This window comes from Centropristis striata, chromosome 8, assembly GCF_030273125.1.
Source record: "Centropristis striata isolate RG_2023a ecotype Rhode Island chromosome 8, C.striata_1.0, whole genome shotgun sequence".
In the NCBI taxonomy this organism is placed as follows: Eukaryota; Metazoa; Chordata; class Actinopteri; order Perciformes; family Serranidae; genus Centropristis; species Centropristis striata.
In genome coordinates this window covers 3,295,227-3,316,244 of record NC_081524.1, presented here as the reverse complement: position 1 = coordinate 3,316,244, position 21,018 = coordinate 3,295,227, and the positions used below count along the sequence as shown (strand labels likewise).

Here is a 21,018-nt window from a genome sequence, read left to right as displayed (position 1 = left end):
TCATACTAGCCAGTCACATTAGCCGGTCATATTAGCCGGTCAGTAGTGACGGCACAAAGTGTCTAACTGAGGTCAACAGAAAGGCGCCATATTAACCCGCTGAAACGAAGCATATCGCCACCCAGTGTTGAGGAGGAGGACACGTTCCCGTCAGTTATTCAGTTTTCTCAGTTGCATGTAAACTGGAACAAGGACAAGTCTTTTTAGACGGCAACATCGATTTTTATGCATAGCTCGATTAAACTGTGCATGTAAACGCACTGGCTATCACATGTCCAGCAGTAGTTACTTCACTCCAAACTATCTTTTTTTCCAAAGTCTTACCATGTCATTTTGTTTCCTGAACCTAAACAAGAAGTTTTGGAGCCAAAACTCTGACCAAACTTCAACTGTTTCGTAACATTAACCACGTGTTAAATGTATGTATCAGGACGTGTTGATCTTCTGCTACCAGTAGGAAACACTCATATTAGAACAAGAAAATCTTTCACTCTCCTTCTTCTTCTAGGGCTTTTATTGTGAAAGGTAAGAACAAAAGGATTGAAGCTGAACAAAGAGTTTGTGGTTCAGACTACAGAGCCTCCGTGTTATTATTTCATTAACTTTATAAGTACAGGTGCAACTCGAGTGCTATCCTCTCCTGTTTTGTGCTGCAAATGGAGCCTTCAGATTCCCAGACGATCACACACAGTGGGAGACAGAGTTGCATAGTGAAATTGAGGCATATAGGCAACCAATCGGAACGCAGAATGGCCATTATACTGAGCAATAAATATTTACTTCATAAAGCAGAAAAAAAAACCTGTCTATTGTCCCTTTGATGGCAGAACAATAGTACTTTGCTGGAGTTCTCTTTTAACTGTTAATAGGGAATATACAGGTGCATCTCAATACATTAGAATTTAATTGAAAAAGTTAATTTCCAGTAGTTCAAATACTTAGTCATATAGATGGACATACTTTTCAGAGGCCAACATTTCCATATTAAACATACTTTTTAAAATTGGTCTTTTGTAATATTTACATTTTTTGAGACACTGAACTTCATTAAATGTAAGCCATAATATTTATATAAGAAGAAATTAAATAAATGAAGACATGAAATGTTTCATTCTGTGTGTAATGGATCTACAGTCATGGAAAAAATTATTAGACCACCAATTTTCTTCAATTTCTTGTTCATTTTAATGTCTGGTACAACTAAAGTTAGATTTGTTTGGACAAATATAATAACAAAAAAAATAGCTCATAAGAGTTTAATTTAAGAGACTGATATCTAGACATTTTCCATGGTTTTCTTGATAATAACCAAAATCATTAGCAAGAAAACCATGGAAAATGGCTAGATATTGAACCCTTATGAGCTATTTTCGTTGTTATCATTATATTTGTCCAAACAAATGTACCTTTAGTTGTACCAGGCATTAAAATTAACAAAAAAACAATGGTCTAATAATTTGTTCCATGACTCTATATAATGTGTTATTTCCACTTTTTTAAATACATTACTCACATCAATCAATGTTTCTATGATATTCTAATTTATTGAGATGCACCTGTATATAAACACAACAGATATTACACTTTAAATCAACCACAAGCATAAGAAAGTCATTTCCTGCATGTAAACGCAGCCTCTTGACCTTAGTGCTCACTAGCTAGGAGGCTGGTTCTGCTCACTGAGCTCATATTAAGACAATGTTCGGTCAAAAAGTATTTGAATAACGTGTGACAAGACTGTTTTTCACATCTCACACTGGCTTTTATCCATAACTTTTAGTGGCTGCTGTACATACTGGCATCCTTTTCCCTCTCAATATACATCTTATTAATATATATATATTATTGACACCATCGTTATCGAGTTAGACTATTAGTGCACTTACATCACAGGCTCATCAAATGTCGTTGAATAGCTCAACCAGCTGGCTAGTCAGCATCACTTTCTGTCATTCAAACATCTGATGCAGCCCTGTGAGAGAAAAGCGTCGACTTCTCAAGTGAAGCGACGCTCGAAACTTCCCAAAGAACTTCCTCAGTGATCAGTGATCAGTGTCCTGTGATCTCTCAGCACGATTTCAAAACACGTACGCATACACACCTACACACACACACACACACACACACACATTGTCTAAAAGAGATAACACTTTGGCCACTCACGCTCAAATATGTTGTGCTTTGTTTTCCAGATCAATCAGAGAGCTAGAACCCGGGAGAAGAAGAGGAGACAGACATTGTGTGTTGGCCACAGTGCAGAAAAAACCCTAAAATCTCATCACAAAGAAACTTTTTTTATATATAGAATTAGGCCTGTCACGATAACATAACTTTTAGGATGATATATTTTCCCGTAAACTGTCACGATAAACGATAGTATCGTTGTATCGATGTCGTTTTAGTTTTATAACTATATTAAAGGATAATAAGTTCATCGTTTTCCACAGCAATGCATTTTTAAATCTCGAGAATATTAAACATTGGAATTGAAATGTGGAAAAGAAATATTAAAATATCCTAGATCAATAAAACATCAATAAATAAATATGGGCTGAAATATGCGCCACCAGAAACTGAATTTGAATTGTTTATATTTGAATTGCTTTACTTTAATAATTGCATTAAAAAAACTGAATTTGAATCACATAATTTGAATTTGTATTGTATAATTTGAATCGTTGCATTGGAAAACTGAAACATTTGTTGCCACTCGGTTGCCATAGCGCCTCTTCGGCCAATCAGCATCTCCGTTTTCTGCGCTCGATTGCTCTGCCTCAACTACCTGGATGTTCGTCGCAGAACATTGAAATTGAACTGAATGTACAGTTCCAAACTAATAAATTCAATTTCAAATTACAATTCAGATTCAGTTTTTCAATGCAATGATTCAAACTGAACAATACAAATTCAAATTATGTGATTCAAATTCAGTTTTTTAATGCAATTATTCAAGTTAAGCAATTCAAATTCTAATAGAAATAATTTAAATTCAGTTTCTGGTGGCACATATTTCAGCCCATAAATAAACTACAAGCAAAACAAATAAAATAGACTTTCAGGCTCTGTTAGCAAAACGTTGCACTGAGATAAACTTTATGTATTTTATTATTTTATTATTAAAATAACATATAAACAGCTGGAGTGGCTGCTTGGGAAATGTAGGGTTTTGTCCCGGTAATTCGTACTGCCTGTCAAACATTTGCAGCATTACTTTAAACACAAAAAAACACAAAAAGGAACGCATGTAAACAACAAATATTGAGTCCAGAAAAAACTATCGTGTCCATTTTTATATATCGAACGATAAGTCGATATAGTAATTATCGTGACAGGCCTATGTAGAACTAGACAAGGTAACACTTGAATTTTACACAACCTCCTCAATTATTATCAAAAGTGACGGTGACTTTTTTTTTTCATTTATTATGAGAGGCTACCGAGTCACAGCACACATTAAATACAATTATGTGGAAAATGCTGAGATGTGTTTTCATCTCTCGCCTCAGTCGGTTATGTTCTTGGGGTGTAATTAACCAAAGAGAGAAGAGAGTTTTTCCTCTCTGCTGATAGACACACATAGATATAGGAGGACACAAAGCGCCGTTACTCCTTGCCCTGATGCTTCGACTGGCAGCAGACACAGTGACAGTTATGAGACGCATGTAGAGCAAATAGTGACAGTCACAACGAAGAACATGGAGAAAGCAACAAAAACATGGACACTGGTTAACACTGCATGGTTTAGAGCCAATGTACTACAACTGAGGCTAGAAATGTAAATTATTTCTTTTACATTGTCCACAGTGGGTCATGCTCCGACCCAAAACAGTACCAGTTTTCCCAAATGATGACATGTGAAAGGGGGCGTCCAGTGGAGGAGGGGCAGCATGAGAGGGGGTGTGGGGGATTGGCATTGTGTAAATTATATGTGAAGAAATGGGAACCAAGGAGTCATCATGTGATGGGTGAGATCCGGTAGAGAAAGGGGAGTTATTACACAGTTTATGGGCCAGGAGATGTGCTGGGGCTGCCACTGCGTCTCGCATAGCCGAGGGATCAGGGAAGGATTGCGATTCATTTGGCTTTGATTTCCGTGTAGTTGCTGCCATCATCCCCCCTCCCTGAGGCCCCCTCCCTGGGCCTGGCCCCGATAAACTCCAGTGCAGCGTAATTCAGCTCTTGCTTCTCCAGTCCTGCCATAGAGCCCACAGGTTGATAATCCCCGTCTTCTCCCTGCGGACAGAAGGACCGATCAGCGGTGCAGATCACTGGCAGGGTGCCGGTGACACCGGATGACAGAAGAGCGCGACAGACCACATAAAGAAAAGTTGGCCCTGTTGAGATCTGGCATTAACATGCGTCTTGGGTGATCTGATGCCAAGTGGACAGCTCTAAGTACAGGGGGACGCATTGAAGGACCATCTAATCACCTAATCACTGACAAGTACTGACTCATTTGTGCGCCAACAGTGCCAAGTTTGAAAGAAAAGTGTTGGTTTGCCTGTTATTCTCTCTCTTCATACTCTGTCTTCCTGTCCTGTTTACCTCTGTCATACTGTTTGTGGGTGTTTTATACGTTTGGACGGGTTGATGGCTTAATCTCGTTGTACTTGTACTTGTTACTCTGTGCAATGACAATAAAGGCTTTCTGATTCTGTTTCTGAACACGTCATGCTATAGAACCATGGTCTGTGTAAACTGGCAGACTTCTACATTTACACTTGCTATTTTGAGTGCATGAAGTGTGTTCACATTAGGTCTTTTTCCATTAGATACTTTTCCCTTTAGTGAGCCACTTTAGGTGTGACTTGGGAGAGAGGATCCGCCCAACTTCACCGGTTAGCGGCTCAGGTAGCGGCTCAGAAAGTACCTACATCGGGTAGGTACTTTCTGAGCTGCGATTTCGCGCATGCGTGATCCAATTGCAGACTGGTGCAAACTGGACACTGAGGGGTTAACATCTCCTGCTCTGACTGCAGCTGGGAGAGACTGCTGCAGGAGGACTGGGCCGCGTGAGGATCCGCCCAACTCAACTGGTTAGCGACTCAGAAAGAACCTGCCTCAGGATATATACTTCTTCTCTGGCTCTGTAAGGAGGCGGTCGCACTTTTCTTTCCTCTCTCCCGCCCCTGTTTTTCCTGCTTCGCTCCTCTTGTCTCGTCTTGTCTTCTGTCTTATACTTTGGAAGACTCTCTCTACACTGCTCTCCAAACTAAAAAATCATGGATTTGATCAACCGGTCTCAACGCAATTGACACCATCTTCTCGACGAGAAGCCTGGGTTCGGGGGAGCCCACCAGTCCTGCTGGCTACATGATGGACACGTGGGAGAGGTGGCGTGTCGTGTGCCTGGCGGGTCTTTCAGTGGAGGATATCGAAGATCTCTATCTATTCGGAACCTTGATAAGAGGTCTTTTGCTGATTGGATTAGGCATTGCTCTGGTTTATCGAGATACACAGGAAACGGTGACAGTTGTCCAATGCCCCATAAGGCTGCCCGAGATGATTGATGCAGTGGGCAGAGCTGTCGGACTGTGGTCACAAACCGCACTTTGGATAAAATCATGGAGCGACTGGCGGGTTACCTTATCTGTCTCATAATAAATGGCTATGTAAAATGTACAAACTTTCTTTTAATTTTTAATTTCTAGGAAACTATGCATGCGAAATTCCTCCCGCCAGCTAAAAACAACAACCCTTTTTAACTGAAATGGAAACGATGTATATGTTTAATTGTAAATATTGTGAAGACGCACTCGTAAAATGCGTATAATGCCGGTCAGGTGTCCGCTGACATACTCAGAGCTGTCCACTTGTGATCAGATCACCCAAGACGCGTGTTAATACCAGATGAGAACAGGGCCGCTAGTTAGTGGTTAGTGGTCGACAACTGACAAGGAGACTGAGATGTTTCCTGTTAGTTTGGCGTTTTGTGTTAGTGATGAGGCAGCCATGCAGAAGGCAGTTTTCGGAAACAAACGGCAGTGTACAGAACACAGAAGCTGATATGCGAGGAGATGCATCTGTCACTGAGGCTTGTGTTTTTAATGGGGATTTGTTTGGGAACCTTACCGTAGTCTCCTCTAGAATGGAGTTAAACTTTGAGCCCAACAGCTCTGTCTTAAGCTGTGCAAGAGTTAGGGGAGAGAAAAACAGACAGAAAAAACGCAGAGAAGCGATGAAAGCAAGAGAAAACAGTGTTTGGAAAGGTCATGGTTGGAGCTACTGGACAGCTGGTGGGAGATACTCCTTCTTTTGCCTCGTTTTCAGAGGTCAAAATGGGGTCTCACAATTTACAACTTGTTGCATTACACAAACCATCTGAGAATGGTCATCCAACCCATCCTCCATCATAATCATAATCATTGACATCAGCATGTCTCACCACTTTCTTCCTCAGATTTTGTTTGTCCTTCTTGACTGCGCTGTAGTACAAAGCTGGGTTCTCCAGGACCACGTCCTGCCTAGGGTTGCCATTCTCTCTGGGGGACGGAGTCACATAATCAGACTCGGTCTCGACTGCCACTAACGCAGGGCGACACGCCAAGCCTGGGCATCCATTTTAAAACAACAAGCTCTGTAAGGTTATGCTGGAGGCCAACTGTGGGTGTGAGTGACGTGGTTATTTCATGGGTTTAGTCGCTGAGCTCACACCCACTTCAGGGGTGTTTTGTCAGAGAAAGCTTGCAAATTTGGGGGTCCAAATATGCCTTGAGGCTAAAATAAAGCACCTTGGTTAAAGAGGGCTACCTGGTTTTATTTAGCGTAGCAGGTCAAGGATACAGAAGCAGTGTCAGAGCAGGGAATCGAGCCTGCAAAATATAAGATTAGTCCAGCTTGCTAACCCACTCCACAAGGCAGCCAATGTGGATCTCCAAGGATTTCAACAGGGACTTGTTGTGGCAAAGAAACTGCTAAATTGCTCTGGAAAAATGATTCTTACGTCCACATCAATCCCACATTCACTCATATACAATGTGCATCAATGTGTTTTAGAATGGATGACTAGGCTTAAGTGTTTCCTTGGATTTCAGAAAATGCTTAGTGAGGAAAAATGGCTACTTCTGCTTGGTGTCGGCCTCACCATTAGTTTGTCGTTTATACTCACTTCTTGTTGTTGTGGCCAACGTATCTCACTGCTGCAATGATGAAGGCTATGACCGCCACTCCTCCAATGGTGCCAACTATTACTGCCATCATGTACTTTTCTGAGAACAAACAGGATTAAAATTAAAAGAAAATTAGAACATATGAGTTAATTCTTTATCAGAATAACTGTGCATCTAGCCAACAAGAAGACAGCATATAAAATAAATAAGGGCACAGCATCTTAAATCTCCAATATGTAGCCTACCAAGAATAAAAGTTTGTTTACTTTATTACAGCATGCTTGCATCAATGTAGGGAAAGAGAGAATGTCTTAACCCAGGGATATACTTGCTTTTAACTATAGTCATGGAAAAAATTATGAGACCATTGTTTTCTTCAATTTATTGTTCATTTTAGAGAGAGCTGATATCTAGCCATTTTCCATGGTTTTCTTGATAATGATTTTGGTTATTATCAAGTAAACCAAGCGAAATGTCTAGATATCAGCTCTTAAATTAAACTCTTATCAGCTATTTTTGTTGTTATCATTATGTTTGTCCAAACAAATGTCCCTTTAGTTGTACCAGGCATTAAAATGAACAAGAAATTGAAGAAAATTGGTGGTCTAATAATTTTTTCCATGACTGTGTACTGCAGTGCCCATGTTCTTGGCAATGCAGAAACATGTCACCCAGTCTCTGAAGTCTTTTTTATTCATTTTTGGACAACAATGGAGCTCTGTGGCGCAGAGGAATTAAATATATCAAGCTTTGGCCACAGAGATAACACTTGATACTTAATTAATTCCATCAATTTGTTGCTGGTTTTGGTCTTTTTATGGGATTTGTTGATAATCAGAAAAGCCTAGAATGAGACTTAACCTTTAAATTTTGCAATTGTTTCATGTTGGGTTAAAAAAGGATGGACTGCATAGCACATAAGAATGTGATTAGGAAAATGACGAAGAATGGCAAGTAAACTAGAAAAATTGGTGACGGCCACCAATCAGGGCAGAGCAGTCAGCTACTCGTCCTGTGATATTTCACGCCACTGAGACAGAAAAACAGGGGTGTTTTTGCTGTATAATTTGAAAACCGTTTGCCGAAACCCTTAGACAACGTGATTGCACACTTGTCATGGCCGAGCTGGTCGATTTGATACCTTTTTAGTGTATGTGCGACCAAAACTCTGGGAGGAGTAGTCGACGAAAATAACAGTCGGAAGAAACGGAAGAAGAATAAGCCCGGTGAATAGTATATCGTGTGCTCTTTCAAGCACACTCAATAATCTGGTTTTGGTCTCCACTCACTCTCCTGCTGCAGCTCCAGGAGGATGCTCTCTCTCCCGTACATGTTGTAGAAGTTGCAGTGAACGTTGACGGCGGGGCCGCCGTTGTCGACCCGCTCGCCTTTCTCCCTCAGCTTGATCATCCCCGTGGAGGTGTGTCCGTCTGTGTGCGTGTAGAAGTTGTACCGGCCGTCTGTCTCGTTGATGGTGACGTTCTGGTCGGGCAGGTAGAACTCGATGGTGGGTTCAGGGTTCCCTGTGGCCATGCAGACACACTGGACCCCCTCCCTCACCACCGTGCACTTCGACTCCTCCAGGAGGACCGGGGCGTCTGTTGGAGGAGGCAGCAGAGTAAAGAGCCACAATAACAGAGATGAATATAAGTGTGCTGCTTTTTTTCAATCCTATTTACTTAATGGAAGTAATTGTGAATATTCAAGAGCATCACTTTGTATTAAAAAGTGGTGGGGATGAAAAGGCATTGTTAATTGCCTTCAACCAGTGGCGGTTCTATAAAGGGGGCCTACAGGGGGCCACTGCCCCTGTGAAGAAGCCCTGCTGTGGCCCCCTGTGTCAAATTAATAATGAAATGATCAATTTATAATGAATGATGGAACAATTCTTACCTATTTTTTGTTCAAACAATATCTCACTGTACACAAAAGGAACCCAGAATGTTTACATTGGATAATAGTTTACTTGTGCAATAAAAGCTTGTGTACATACGGTTATTGACAAAAATGATTAGACCATTGTTTTCTTCAATTCCTACTTAATTTTAGTGCCTGGTATGACTAAAGGTACATTTGTTTGGACAAATATAATGGTAACAACAATAATAGCTCGTAAGAGTTTAATTTAAGAGCTGATATCTAGACGTTTTCCATGGTTTTCCTGATAATAACCAAAATAATGATCAATAAAACCATGTTAAATGTCTAGATATCAGCTCTTAAATTAAACTCTTATCAGCTATTTTTGTTGTTATCATTATATTTGTCCAAACAAATGTACCTTTAGTTGCACCAACAACAAATTGAAGAAAACAATGGTCTAATAATTTTTTCCATGACTGTTTGAGCAGAATATTGTACTTCAAAATGTGTAGTAAGTTGCTTTGATGATCCAAGTATTGCTCTGATTCCTTTGACCTGCATACTACGTCCTTTAGTGTCGGACCTTTTTACAGGACAGTGAAGCACTCACACTCGACAGTGATGTTGAAGGAGCTGCTGGCTCTCCCGTGCTCGTTCTCGGCCAGGCAGCGGTACTGCCCGTCTCCCTGCGGCGTGATCTCTACGATCTCCAGCACCGACAGCTCGTCGGCGGTGATGGTGCCCACCAGCTCCCCGTCCTTCAGCCAGGTGAGGGTCGGGGCCGGGCTGCCCTGGGTGCTGCAGTGCAGGGCCAGCGTAGATCCCTCCAGCACCGTCATGGAGTCGTTGACCTGGGGCTCGCGGGGAGGGTCTGCAAAAGATATATAACATTTTAACACTTCAACTCAATCACAGGGCATTTTAGAGAAAGGGCAAAGACGCACATACACGTCCATTCTGGTCCGAGCAGGGAGGCAAACCAGGAAGTGCCTTAAAATTCCAGCAGGGGGCGCTAAGTTTAGCTGCAAAAAATCTGCCCATTCATTTGAATGGAAAAATTTGAAAACTTGTCACTTGATTTATTACCTCAGACATTTTTTTCAGGACAACACTATGGTCTCAATCACTAGTAAAAAATCTTCAAGACAATCTGATGTTAATAGTGTAAATAATGGCCCCATTTAGAAGAAAATAGAAGATAAAGAATCGTATGATTTGGGGCGGGGCTACCTTTGATTGACAGGTCACTAACAAGGCGAGACGTCATCAGGAGAGAAGCAGAACAATGCGTATCCACGGCAACCTGTCAATAAAGTTTACCGGTTTGGTCTCATAACTTTGACCCTTTCACTGTATTTTCACTTAATGACAGTTATTTGAACGTTTTGTTCATTAAATGTCTTGTTCAGTGTTTGGTTGGACTAACAGACACTCCAAGGAGTCGCTGCTCAGTTTTCTGAAGTCAGTAACGTACATTTTGTTTTTGTTGTTGCAGAGATTTTTTCGAATTTTGCAGCGTGCATTCAGCATTTCGATGCATTTTTAATGCAATCTTTTGTGTTTAATGTTTTTTGTGTTTTTATGTGTGTTTTTTGTAATTTTTGTGTGTTTTTGTGTATTTTTATGTGTGTTTTTTGTAATTTTTTGTGTGTTTTTGGTAATTTTATTGTATTTTTTATGGGGTTTTGTGTGTGTTTTTGTGCTCAAAATGTTGATCCAGTAAGTCAAAATGAAAAAATAATAATCAGGTCATATAGATGAGGTTGTGCTGAAAACAATGGCATGGTGAACACTTTTTAAGTGGTTTATTCAGGCAGAATTAAAGGAGTCAAAAACCAACAGAATAGCCCCAAACTCCAAAGGGTTAAAGTGGCAAATTTATGAGAAAAAAGTAGCAGATTTATGAGAAAAAAAGTCGGAAAAATTGTGTTTTGTCTTTGTCAAGTTTTCAGTCTCTATGAACTGAAGGAAATATCTGACTCCTTAGCTGCTGGATGCCCCGCTCTGTTCACCAGATCGTCTGTAACTTTGCCTATCGACTGTTTCTTGCTGAGGAGTTTGTGTATTTAGTGTCTAATGGGCTTTTTTTTTGCTGAAAACAGTTGCCAGCTGTGGCCAAAATCAATGTGAACTAACACAGTAAGAATGAGAATGTAACTCAATGAAGCTTTGTGGGGAGTTGGAGATTCGGGTTTATAATGCATAAAAATGGTTCCACCTTTTCATCTGGTGCATTGTTATTATAAAAACATGGATAATGGATGTGTTAATTGAGCAGCTTTTAACAGAGCGAGCATGAAATACGTCTCAGCCTGAAACCAAAGTGCCTTTTAACGAATGCAAATACTCAATGATTAGTTTGAGCAGAGGTTTCTGGCTCTAAAATCTCCTCCAACCTACTCACAGTTTTAACTGTTCAAGAGGAAACACTCAGGAGTTTTCTGTGTCCCAGTTTCATACTAGATACTAATGATCAGCAGGTCCACAGACGAAAAAAGGAAACGCAATCATGCCAGAATGCATCGCAAATTATTTACATTACCGCTCAAAAGTTTGGGGTCACTTAGAAACGTCCTTATTTTTGAAAGAAAAGCACATTTTTTTAAAATTAAAATGACAGAGATACAGTCTAGACATTGTTAATGTTGAAAATGACAATTAAAGCTGGAAACGGCTGATTTTCCTATGAAATATCTATTATACAGTCATGAAAAAAAATGATTAGACCACCCTTGTTTTACTTGTTAATTATTTGGTTAATAATTTTGTGGCTTTTTAAAATAATTTTGTGTCTTTTTTTTATTTTTTTAAGCAATTTAGTGTCTTTTTGTTGGTCATTTTGTGTCTTTTTTGGGGTCATTTTGTTTGTTTTTTAAGTATTTATTTTCTGTCATTGTGTGTCCTTTTTGGTCATTTTGAGTCTTTTTTGGTAATTCTGTGTATTTTTTTGTCATTTTGTGGCTTTTTTTTTTTGGTCATTTTGTCTTTTTTGGTCATTTTGTGTCTTTTTTCTGTCAATTTTGTCTTTTTTGGTCATTTTGTGTCTTTTTTCTGTCAATTTGTGTCTTTTTTTGGTCATTTTGAGTCTTTTTTGGTAATTCTGTGTATTTTTTAGTCATTTTGTGTCTTTTTTTTAGTCATTTTGTCTTTTTTGATCATTTTGTGTCTTTTTTCTGTCATTTTTGGTCATTTTGATACTGCCTCCAGCGGCCCCCAGGTAATTTGAGTTTGAGACCCTGATCTAGAGGTAAAGTTGGAGATTTGTACAGGTTAAAATTATTATTTCTACCCTTGTCAATGTCTTTACTGTATTTTCGATTCATTTTGTGACTCATTTCATGAATAAAACAATTTGTTTTCATGAGGAAACAACACAGACATTTCCTAAGTGACCCCACACTTGTGTCTGTGGTATTGAATGGCATAACTTTTTCCTTGTTGTGAAGTTAAATTGCAGCGGTACTCTGAGGTCACAGTCTGATCGTGTCTTGTGTCACTCTGTGTTTGTACAAAACAAAAACAGTACATTGATTTATGATGCTACTAATGTGTTGTATGGATTTGGGACACAGCTCTGGGTTTTTTCCACAATATCGCCCAATACGCCTCTTTATTCTTCACAGCTTTGCCTCCTCGTGGCTCCAAAGCTCTGCAGTGCATATTGATTTATTGATAAAGCAAAGACAGTTTGGAAAATACTGGGCATCCGTATCAACAGCAGACACATTAGAGGGCTGGCTTTTTATTTCTAGTTTCTGTCCTCCCTATAAAGCCTGAACCATGAAATTATTGCCAAAAAATCTAATTTTTTTTAAAAACTTGAGTGTTTATTGAACCTGCTGACAAATTAAAAAATAAATAAATATCAATTTGCAAATATGAATTCTAATTTTTATCATATTTGATGCATCAGGTCTTTTTGTGCAATTTGTTGCACACAGTTTTGTTTTTCTTGAACTAACAAAAACATATAAAACCTAATATTTTTAACCTATTAAGACTTTGACTTTCCTTTTAACATTTTACATATCACAACATCATATATCCACCAGTGGAATCAGCGAATTACTTTTGCTAAATCTGGTATTTTTGTGCAATTTGTTGCTCAGTTTGTTTATCTTCAACACATTTGCAATGCTCAGTTTTTTTTGCCATCTAAAAATACACAAAATTATATATTTCTGTGAATTGTTCGAAAGATATCGAGAGAGGTATAATTGATTTATACATATTTAACAAGTTATATGTGAAATTTAATTTGTTTACATGGAGATTTACATGACTAATTACAATATGAAAGTAACTTTGATGAGAGAAAGCAGTAAGAACACTTGGTCGACGATCTTAAAAGTACATTTGTATTTTTACTGTACTGTATTTTATTGTGAAGGACAGAAGTGCGGTCCAGGTGTGTTGATAACGATGATTGATAACGGTGTTATTTATTTGGCTTACCCAGAAACATCCAATTTCCCCTGAAAAACTCAGCAGCTCATTGTTTTACAGCGAGGAGATGAAAGTGGCTGATTTGGGATACAGTTAGCATACGGCTAATTCAATGGCGTTAGCGTCCTTTAGCCAACTCTGGTAAACCCGAGGCTAACGTACACGGTTAAAACAATATACGGTTCAAAAGATAAGAAGTTAGACTTTAGTTTCACACCATTTAATCACAAGGAAGCAAAACAAGATCATTTATATTAGAAGATAATGTGAAATTTTGATAGAATCTTTGTGTCCAATGTGGGATACAGTTAGCTCACGGCTTATTCACTGGCGTTAGCGTCCGTTAGCCGACTCTGGTAAACCCGAGGCTAACGTACACGGTTAAAAAAATATACGATTCGAAAGATAAGAAGTTAGACTTTAGTTTCACACCATTTAATTAATTTGAAGTATAACATGATCATTTATATTACTATTAATGTGAAATTTTGATAGAATCTTAGCCAAACGTCCGATTTGGGATACAGTTACGTTAGATGTAGAAGATTACATTTTAATGTAAGAGTAATTATAATAATAAGACTTACACCTTTTAAGTCTTTTCCATGCTTACAATATTTACGTTGCTTTACCTTGTCATCAAACAGCCCTTTCTGACGGGGACTGAACCTGTTTTATCCATTTAAACTCTCTTAAAAGCCACCAGACTCCCTTTACAAAAAACAGATTTGTTGGAGACTTACACTTGACAGCCAGGTACAGCGAGGTGTTCATGATGCCGTAGCCGTTGTCTCCGACGCAGGTGTAGATTCCCTCGTGCGTGGGCGTCACGTCGTCCAGGGAGAGGGTGAGGTTGGACGCCGTGTCCCACAGCAGCTCCTCGTCTCCAAACATCCAGGAGATCCTGGCAGGAGGGTTGCTGTCCACCTCGCAGTGCAGCATCACAGAGCTGCCCTCCATCACCTCCGAGGACACGTTCACCCACACAGAGCGTGGAGCGTCTGTCACGGAAAGGAAAGAGAAGGAGTTAATGCTTTTGTGTAATGCAAGGTTCATCAGATTCATCACTATTGCATAGAAGAAGAATGAGAAAAACTCAATGCAAATATGATGTTTCTGTTCGTTTTTTATCATCCCTACCCTGCTCTCTCGCTTTCTGTTTATCAGATCAAATGACACAAGAGTTTGCTGGCAAGTGCAGCAGCTCCGGAAACAGATTTTCAAATAGTAGCTGGAGCAACTTAACTCTAACCTTGTGTGAGAAACACTGAATATGCATGTGTACATCATTAACTTATTCTATCTCAGCAAAGCGTAAAAAGTTTTTTGTGAGATTTCTATGGCATTTTCAATGTTTTTTGGGCTATTTAATTTAGTTTTTTTAATTGCACAAATTGAAAATGAACTTAAAAACAGGTGCCTGGAAATGCACCAGTTGAACGAATGCTGGGTTAACATCTCCTGCTCTGACTGCAGCTGGGAGAGACTGCTGCAGGAGGACTGGGCCACTTGTGAGTGCTTTGGGACGGCGCCTGCTACTCGTTATGAAGAGTAGGAACGAGTCTCCAAAAGTCTCCAATAACACCAGAAAAAGTTGCTACATTTGTCGCTAGTCACTTTAAAAAAAAAAAGAGTTGCTAGAGGGGTCTGAATAGTCACTAAATATAAGGCGTGTTCGACTGAGTACTTTTTGGAAGGAGACTGAGTGTTTTGGCTCCGCCTACTAGTTAGTTCCCCTCGGCCTCTGTTCCCATGCAGGTACTTTTGTAGCGGCTAATCAACGGAGTTAATGACAACAGACCGATGGGGCAAGCAGTGTTGCCAATTTAGCAACTTTGTTGCTATATTTAGTGACTATTCAGACCCTCTAGAGACTCTTTTTTACAAAAAAGCGACTAGCGACAAATCTAGCTTTTTCAAAAAAGCGACTAGCGACAAATCTAGCGACTTTTTTTGGTTTTATTGGAGACTTTTGGAGACTCGTTCCTACTCTTCTTAACGAGTAGCAGGCGCCGTCCCAAAGCACTCACAAGTGGCCCAGTCCTCCCGCTGCAGTCTCTCCCAGCTGCAGTCAGAAGAGCAGGAGATGTTAACCCCTCAGTTTCCAGTCTGCGCCAGTCTGACAATGAATCACGCATGCTTGAAATCGGCACTCAGTAGCGGCTCAGAAAGTACCGACCCGAGGCAGGAACTTTATGAGCTGCTAACCGGTGAAGTTGGGTGGATCCTCTCTCCCAAGTTAAACCCATAGCGGCTCACTAGAGGGAAAAGTACCTAATGGGAACATGCCTATTGGAACTCCGTTGGTTAGCCGCTACAAAAGTAACTGTATGGGAACAGAGGCCGAGGGAAACTAACTAGTGGGCGGAGCCAAAACACTCAGCTGTTTTCCAAAAAGTACTCAGTGGAAACACGCCTATACATTATTACTTGTTGGCCTTATAGAGTGAAGTGTTTTCTAACTTACACTTGATGTCCAGAGAGATGAGTCTCTCATAGACCAGTGTGGTGTTGGGGTAGTAGACCCTGCAGCCCAGGAGCTGCCCGTTGTGCATGGGTCTGGGCGTGAAGGTGAGGGTGCTGGAGAGTACTGCTGTGTTGCTCTCCTCCAGATAGTCAGAGCTGAACTCTGGGTCGGGCAGGTAGTCGGTGTACATCCACTGGATCTCTGGAGTCATGTCGGGGCAGTTGTCTGGAGCGTAGCATGTCAGCTCCAGACTCTCATCGCTGACGATCTCCTCAGGGACGTCGATGTTGGGTTGATCTGGTGGGCAGCAATACAAAGACTTATAATTACTTAATTTGTAAAGCAGCATTTTATCTTGATGCAGAGATTGTGCTCAAAGTTAAGCAGAAAATTAAACAAATAAATAGTACACCGATGTGCGGAAGCTAAGAAAGGCCCTTTCTTAACTTAACTTTACTACCGTGGCCCTGAAAGCACACAGCACTGCAAGTTAAGAAAACACATGCAAATTGAGAAAACATTTAGGAAACACAACAGAAGTGTTTCCGGAGGACACTTAAAAGTGATCGTCTGGACACGCTTGTCATATTATCACGTAATTTCATGATAATGATAATTTCCCGTTATAACGATCATAGTGTGCTAACGTTAGCGGCCGATCATAGCATGCTAACGTTAGCGGCCGATCATAGCGTGCTAACGTTAGCCGGCGATCGATAGCGTCGTAACGTTAGTCGGCTAGCTAGACCAAGACTGACTCGATGCTGTTGAGAGGGAGCAACTAAAACGTGTATCATGATTTATTTGATTTGTTTAACTGCAATGTGAATGATATGGGTTAGTGGGCTAACGCTATATATCACGTTATAACATGAAAATATAATTATCATGAAATAACTTCATAATATCACAAGTGTGTCCAGAAGTGTGCATCACTTTTAAGTGTCCTCTGGAAACACTTCTGTTGTGTTGTGGTCTTTGCAGCTCATTTTCTAAATGCTGCACTTGTGTTGTCAGATTGATGAAGATGTTTTCTCAATTTGCTTGTGTTTTGTGTATTTGCTTGTGTTTTCTTAAGTTGCACCTACTAGCCAGGCGCCTTATTTTGTGTAATTGGAAATCGGTTTAGCCTCCCACGCACAGACGCTGGGTTCTGGATGTTATGGCGCATTTGAAACTTGAGAAGTTGAAACACTCAATCAGGGGATCAACCCAGAGGTTTTACAATGTTTGCCAGCCATTTTTGAACTACTTCAATTTGGAATTCCCGGCTTGGGACACTGAGACTACTACTTAATTGACTCACAATCTCTGTAATGGGTTAGAATTTGTACTCTTTGTTTTTATTTTTTGTTATTGTTGTTTTTATTATTGTTGTTATTATCATTATTATACATTTTCTGTTTTATATGTATATGTTTATGTTATTGTTGTGGCTTTATTTTACATATATTTTGTGACTGCTGTTTGCGGTCTTGTTGATTGTGTTGTATGTCTTTTCAGCATAAAAAGCCAATAAAAATATTTGAATAAATTTCTTAAGTTGCAGCGCTGTGAGCTCTCAAGGCCACCGTACTTCATGGACACCCTGTATATTCCACTCTGATCAGTGACTTACCCAGAACTTTGAGCTCAGAGAAGTCTGGGTACGTGTACATGTTGGCTCCACCGAGGTCGGCACGAAAGTAGTATCTCCCTGAGTGCTCGGCGCCGATGTTGTTGATGAGCAGAGTGCAGTTCCTCTGGCCCAGGTCGCCCAGCAGCTTGGTGCGCCCCTTGTAGCTCTCGTGCACGACGTCCGTGCGTGATTTGAAGACGACGGGAGGGAAGAGTTGAGGGTACGGCTGGCCGAAGTACCAGATACCGTGAGTGCCGCGGTACGGCCTGATACCAGACGGATACATGAAGGTGCACGGGATGACCACGCAGGAGTTCGTCATGGCCGAGATGTCCCGAGGTACCCAGACGTTCCACTGGCAGCTGGCATCTGAGACGAGAGAGGGAAGTGTGAGTCATAGAGAACATACTATGAAACAAGGAAAGGAAGAGAGATTTATTTATTACCATTGATGAGCAACAGCAGTGGTAAGAGCAGCTCCAAACACCACATGGTCTCTGCTCAGCGTTGGACCATAGACCTCTGCAACACACAACATCCTGTCAGTCACAGCACATGCATCATCAAGAGGCCAAAAAACCGCCGGAAATGTCTTGTTTACAGCTCCGGTGCTGCTGCCTGACTCAGATATCTATCTATAGAATCACACAAACATTTGAAATGATTCTGAGATTCAACAATTCAGTTGCTGGATTTTGAGGATAGCATGGTACCCAAATCTACATCAAACTTTTTTAACCCTTTATCTGACGAATAACTATATTTGGTCATTTCAATATATATCAAAACTGGGTCCCCATGTCTCTCTGTGAAGTTGTAGACCCACATGGATTTTTCTTCCAGCTAATCAGCAAAGATCAGGCTACGTCACAGACAGTGACACCATGACATCTGACCAATCAGCATGATAATAACAACTATTTTCTTGCAGATACACCACTTTAAATCTCATAAAGCTGCACATTTTTTTTCTCGTAGATTTGCCACATTAATCTCGTAAACTTTTTTTCTCAAAATATTACCCCCCTCCCCCAGGTCCGTATGTTTTTTTTACACATTCTGGCTGTATGTAATATTCTCCAATATTCTCTAGGGTTGAAATTTGGAATTCGCAAGTATTTCAATGAGTGCCCTATTAAGGGTTAAGAATAATCTTTGCGAGACAACTTTTCAAAACCACAAAGCAGTTTTGAGAGTACTTTTTTTTTTATCCCGAAGTGTGTATTTATATATGTATCTTTGTGAGTATGAGTGTATTTTTTGTAATTTTTGTGTGTTTTTAGAAGTCGTGCTCCGGTGAAGCAAATTACACCTAATTTTTGTACTTTTTTTCCTTGTTTTTGAGAGCCTGTACAAATTGTTCAGCCCTCACAGTATAAATCTCCTCTTTTTATGGAATAATCGATCACTAAAATTGGAGTGAGGCTGTTTGCATGTCAACATGATCCTCTGCAAAATGAAACTTCTGCCAAAAATCAATTCAAACTTTTTATAACTTATCACAGATGGCCCCGTATCAGTATTCGTCTTAGCACAACAGCTCGTTTCACGCCGCACAACTGATTTAGCACAGCAGCCGTGACTCAAAGACACATTTATCCACAAAAACATAATGATGCACTAATTTTCTCCCAGAAATAACACTAACAACAGGAAGAACAACAGCAGATGCTTCATCTTAAACCAGTTTGAGAAGTTTAAAATCCATTTCTCTTACTTTGTCATTTTTAAGAGGAAAGAAAAGATAAATTACATAAATGTCAGCTAAACATTACAGCACGTTATGGACAAACATATACACTAAGTAACTGCATCCCCTTATTATGGATGGTGAAAATAATTAATTTCTTAAAGATCATAAGCTCTTTACTGAGAGGAAATAGTGAGTATTCACAGATGAAAGCAACTTTAAGCAATCTTGTGAAATAGTCTCAATTCAATAAGGATCTACAGCAAACAAGATAATTAATGAGAAGATTGGCATTTTCTATGTAGTTATTCTTTATGGTCCGATTCCCTGCAAAATCAGGCAAATCAAAGGTACATTTGTTTTGGACAAATAGAATAATACCAATAAAAAAAGCTGATAAGAGTTTAATTTAAGAGCTGATATCTAGACATTTTCCATGTTTTGTTTTTTTAAATCAATAAAACCATGTTAAATGTCTAGATATCAGCTCTTAAATTAAACTCTTATGAGCTGTTTTTGTTGTTATCATTATATATATATATATATATATATATATATATATATATATATATATATACCTTTAGTTGTACCAGGCATCAACTCTTTTTCAGCAAAGGCAATAATCACCACAACCAAGTGTAACATGATTTTACTTTTTTTGCAGAGATTTTTCAGATTTTGCAGTGTGCGTTTCAACATTTTTAAGGCAATCTTTTTTTTGTTTACTGTTTTTTTGTGGGATTTTGGGCTCATTTATCTGTGTTTTTTGTAATTTTTGTGTGTTTCTTGTATGTTTTTTGTACGTTTTTTTATTTGTGTTTTTTGTCATTTTATGTGCGTTTTTTTAACATGTTTTTTGTATTTTTTTCCTGTGTTTTTATGTGATTTTTTTGTTTCAAAATGTTAATACAGGAAGTTAAAATGACAAAATATTAATCAGGTGGGGTTGAGCTGAAAAAGATAATAGCAGCATGGCATGGTGATCATTATTTAAGTTGCATTAAAATGAACAAGAAAGTGAAGAAAACAAGGGTCTAATATTTTTTTTCCATGACTGTATGTGTGTAAATGTTTGGCCATTTATAACAACATTTATTTTGTTGATGATGACTGAGCAATTCTGATGAGGACACCAAAAGTCACCAAATTTTTTTATGAAATTGACTCAACTGTGCTTTTACCTTGAAATGCTGTAGGTAAGAAACAGACAGAAGCTGTGCAGGACGGCTGGTCAGCAGCTCCACTAGAGGGCGTTCACTCACACCCAGACAGATCCACAGCCTCCTCTCTGTGCAAGGGAAAGAAAGAAAGAGTGACATCAGCATCATCAGGCCGTGACATCATCCCCCTCGCTCTCACAGAGACGTAGTAAATGACACAACCACACAAACTGAGCGTCAGCCGGCACCTGGAGTCCCTCATCACTGTCCAGCCGTCCCATCAATGACTCTCACTGTCGACTCTGACACAACACCAAACCCAGAGACACACATCACGTCATCAGCATATTACTGATACTGTCTGTGGTCCAAATACAACAGAAGGGTCATAACAAACTGATATTCACTGATGACTACAACAAAATGTAAAGTTATTAACTCCATGGAGTCTTGGGCTGTTTTGTCCATGTTTGAATCCTCTTTTTAAGTCATTTTGTGTCTATTCTATGTCTTTTTTAGTCATTTTGTGTCTTCTTCTGTTTTTTGTTTTTTTTTGGTAATTTTGTATCTTTTTGGTCATTTTGTCTTTTTTTTTTTGTCATTTTGTGTCTTTTTTTGGTCATTTTGTCTTTCTTTGTCTTTTTTTAAGTCATTTTTCTCTTTTT

At 39.5% G+C, this 21,018-nt stretch overlaps 1 protein-coding gene across 5 annotated transcripts; it reads right to left on the bottom strand.

Annotated features, from left to right (window-relative positions):
* Positions 1–1,520: 1,520 nt before the first annotated feature.
* mag (myelin associated glycoprotein) lies at positions 1,521–20,597 on the bottom strand. Of its 5 annotated transcripts, XM_059339200.1 has the most exons (11): positions 20,375–20,596; positions 17,950–18,025; positions 17,504–17,872; positions 15,886–16,182; positions 14,162–14,419; positions 9,583–9,843; positions 8,399–8,707; positions 7,109–7,208; positions 6,386–6,482; positions 6,073–6,126; positions 1,521–4,233 (listed from the first exon to the last, which is right to left on the bottom strand). In XM_059339200.1, exons 2-11 carry the CDS (start codon positions 17,993–17,995, stop codon positions 4,075–4,077), a joined length of 1,950 nt encoding a protein of 649 aa, XP_059195183.1. In that variant the 5' UTR covers positions 17,996–18,025; positions 20,375–20,596; the 3' UTR covers positions 1,521–4,074. The 5 variants fall into 5 exon arrangements, with proteins under 5 accessions (XP_059195183.1, XP_059195184.1, XP_059195185.1 ...); XM_059339201.1 differs by lacking the exon at positions 6,073–6,126; XM_059339203.1 differs by lacking the exon at positions 6,386–6,482 and having other exon boundaries at positions 4,101–4,233; positions 20,375–20,592.
* Positions 20,598–21,018: the final 421 nt, after the last annotated feature.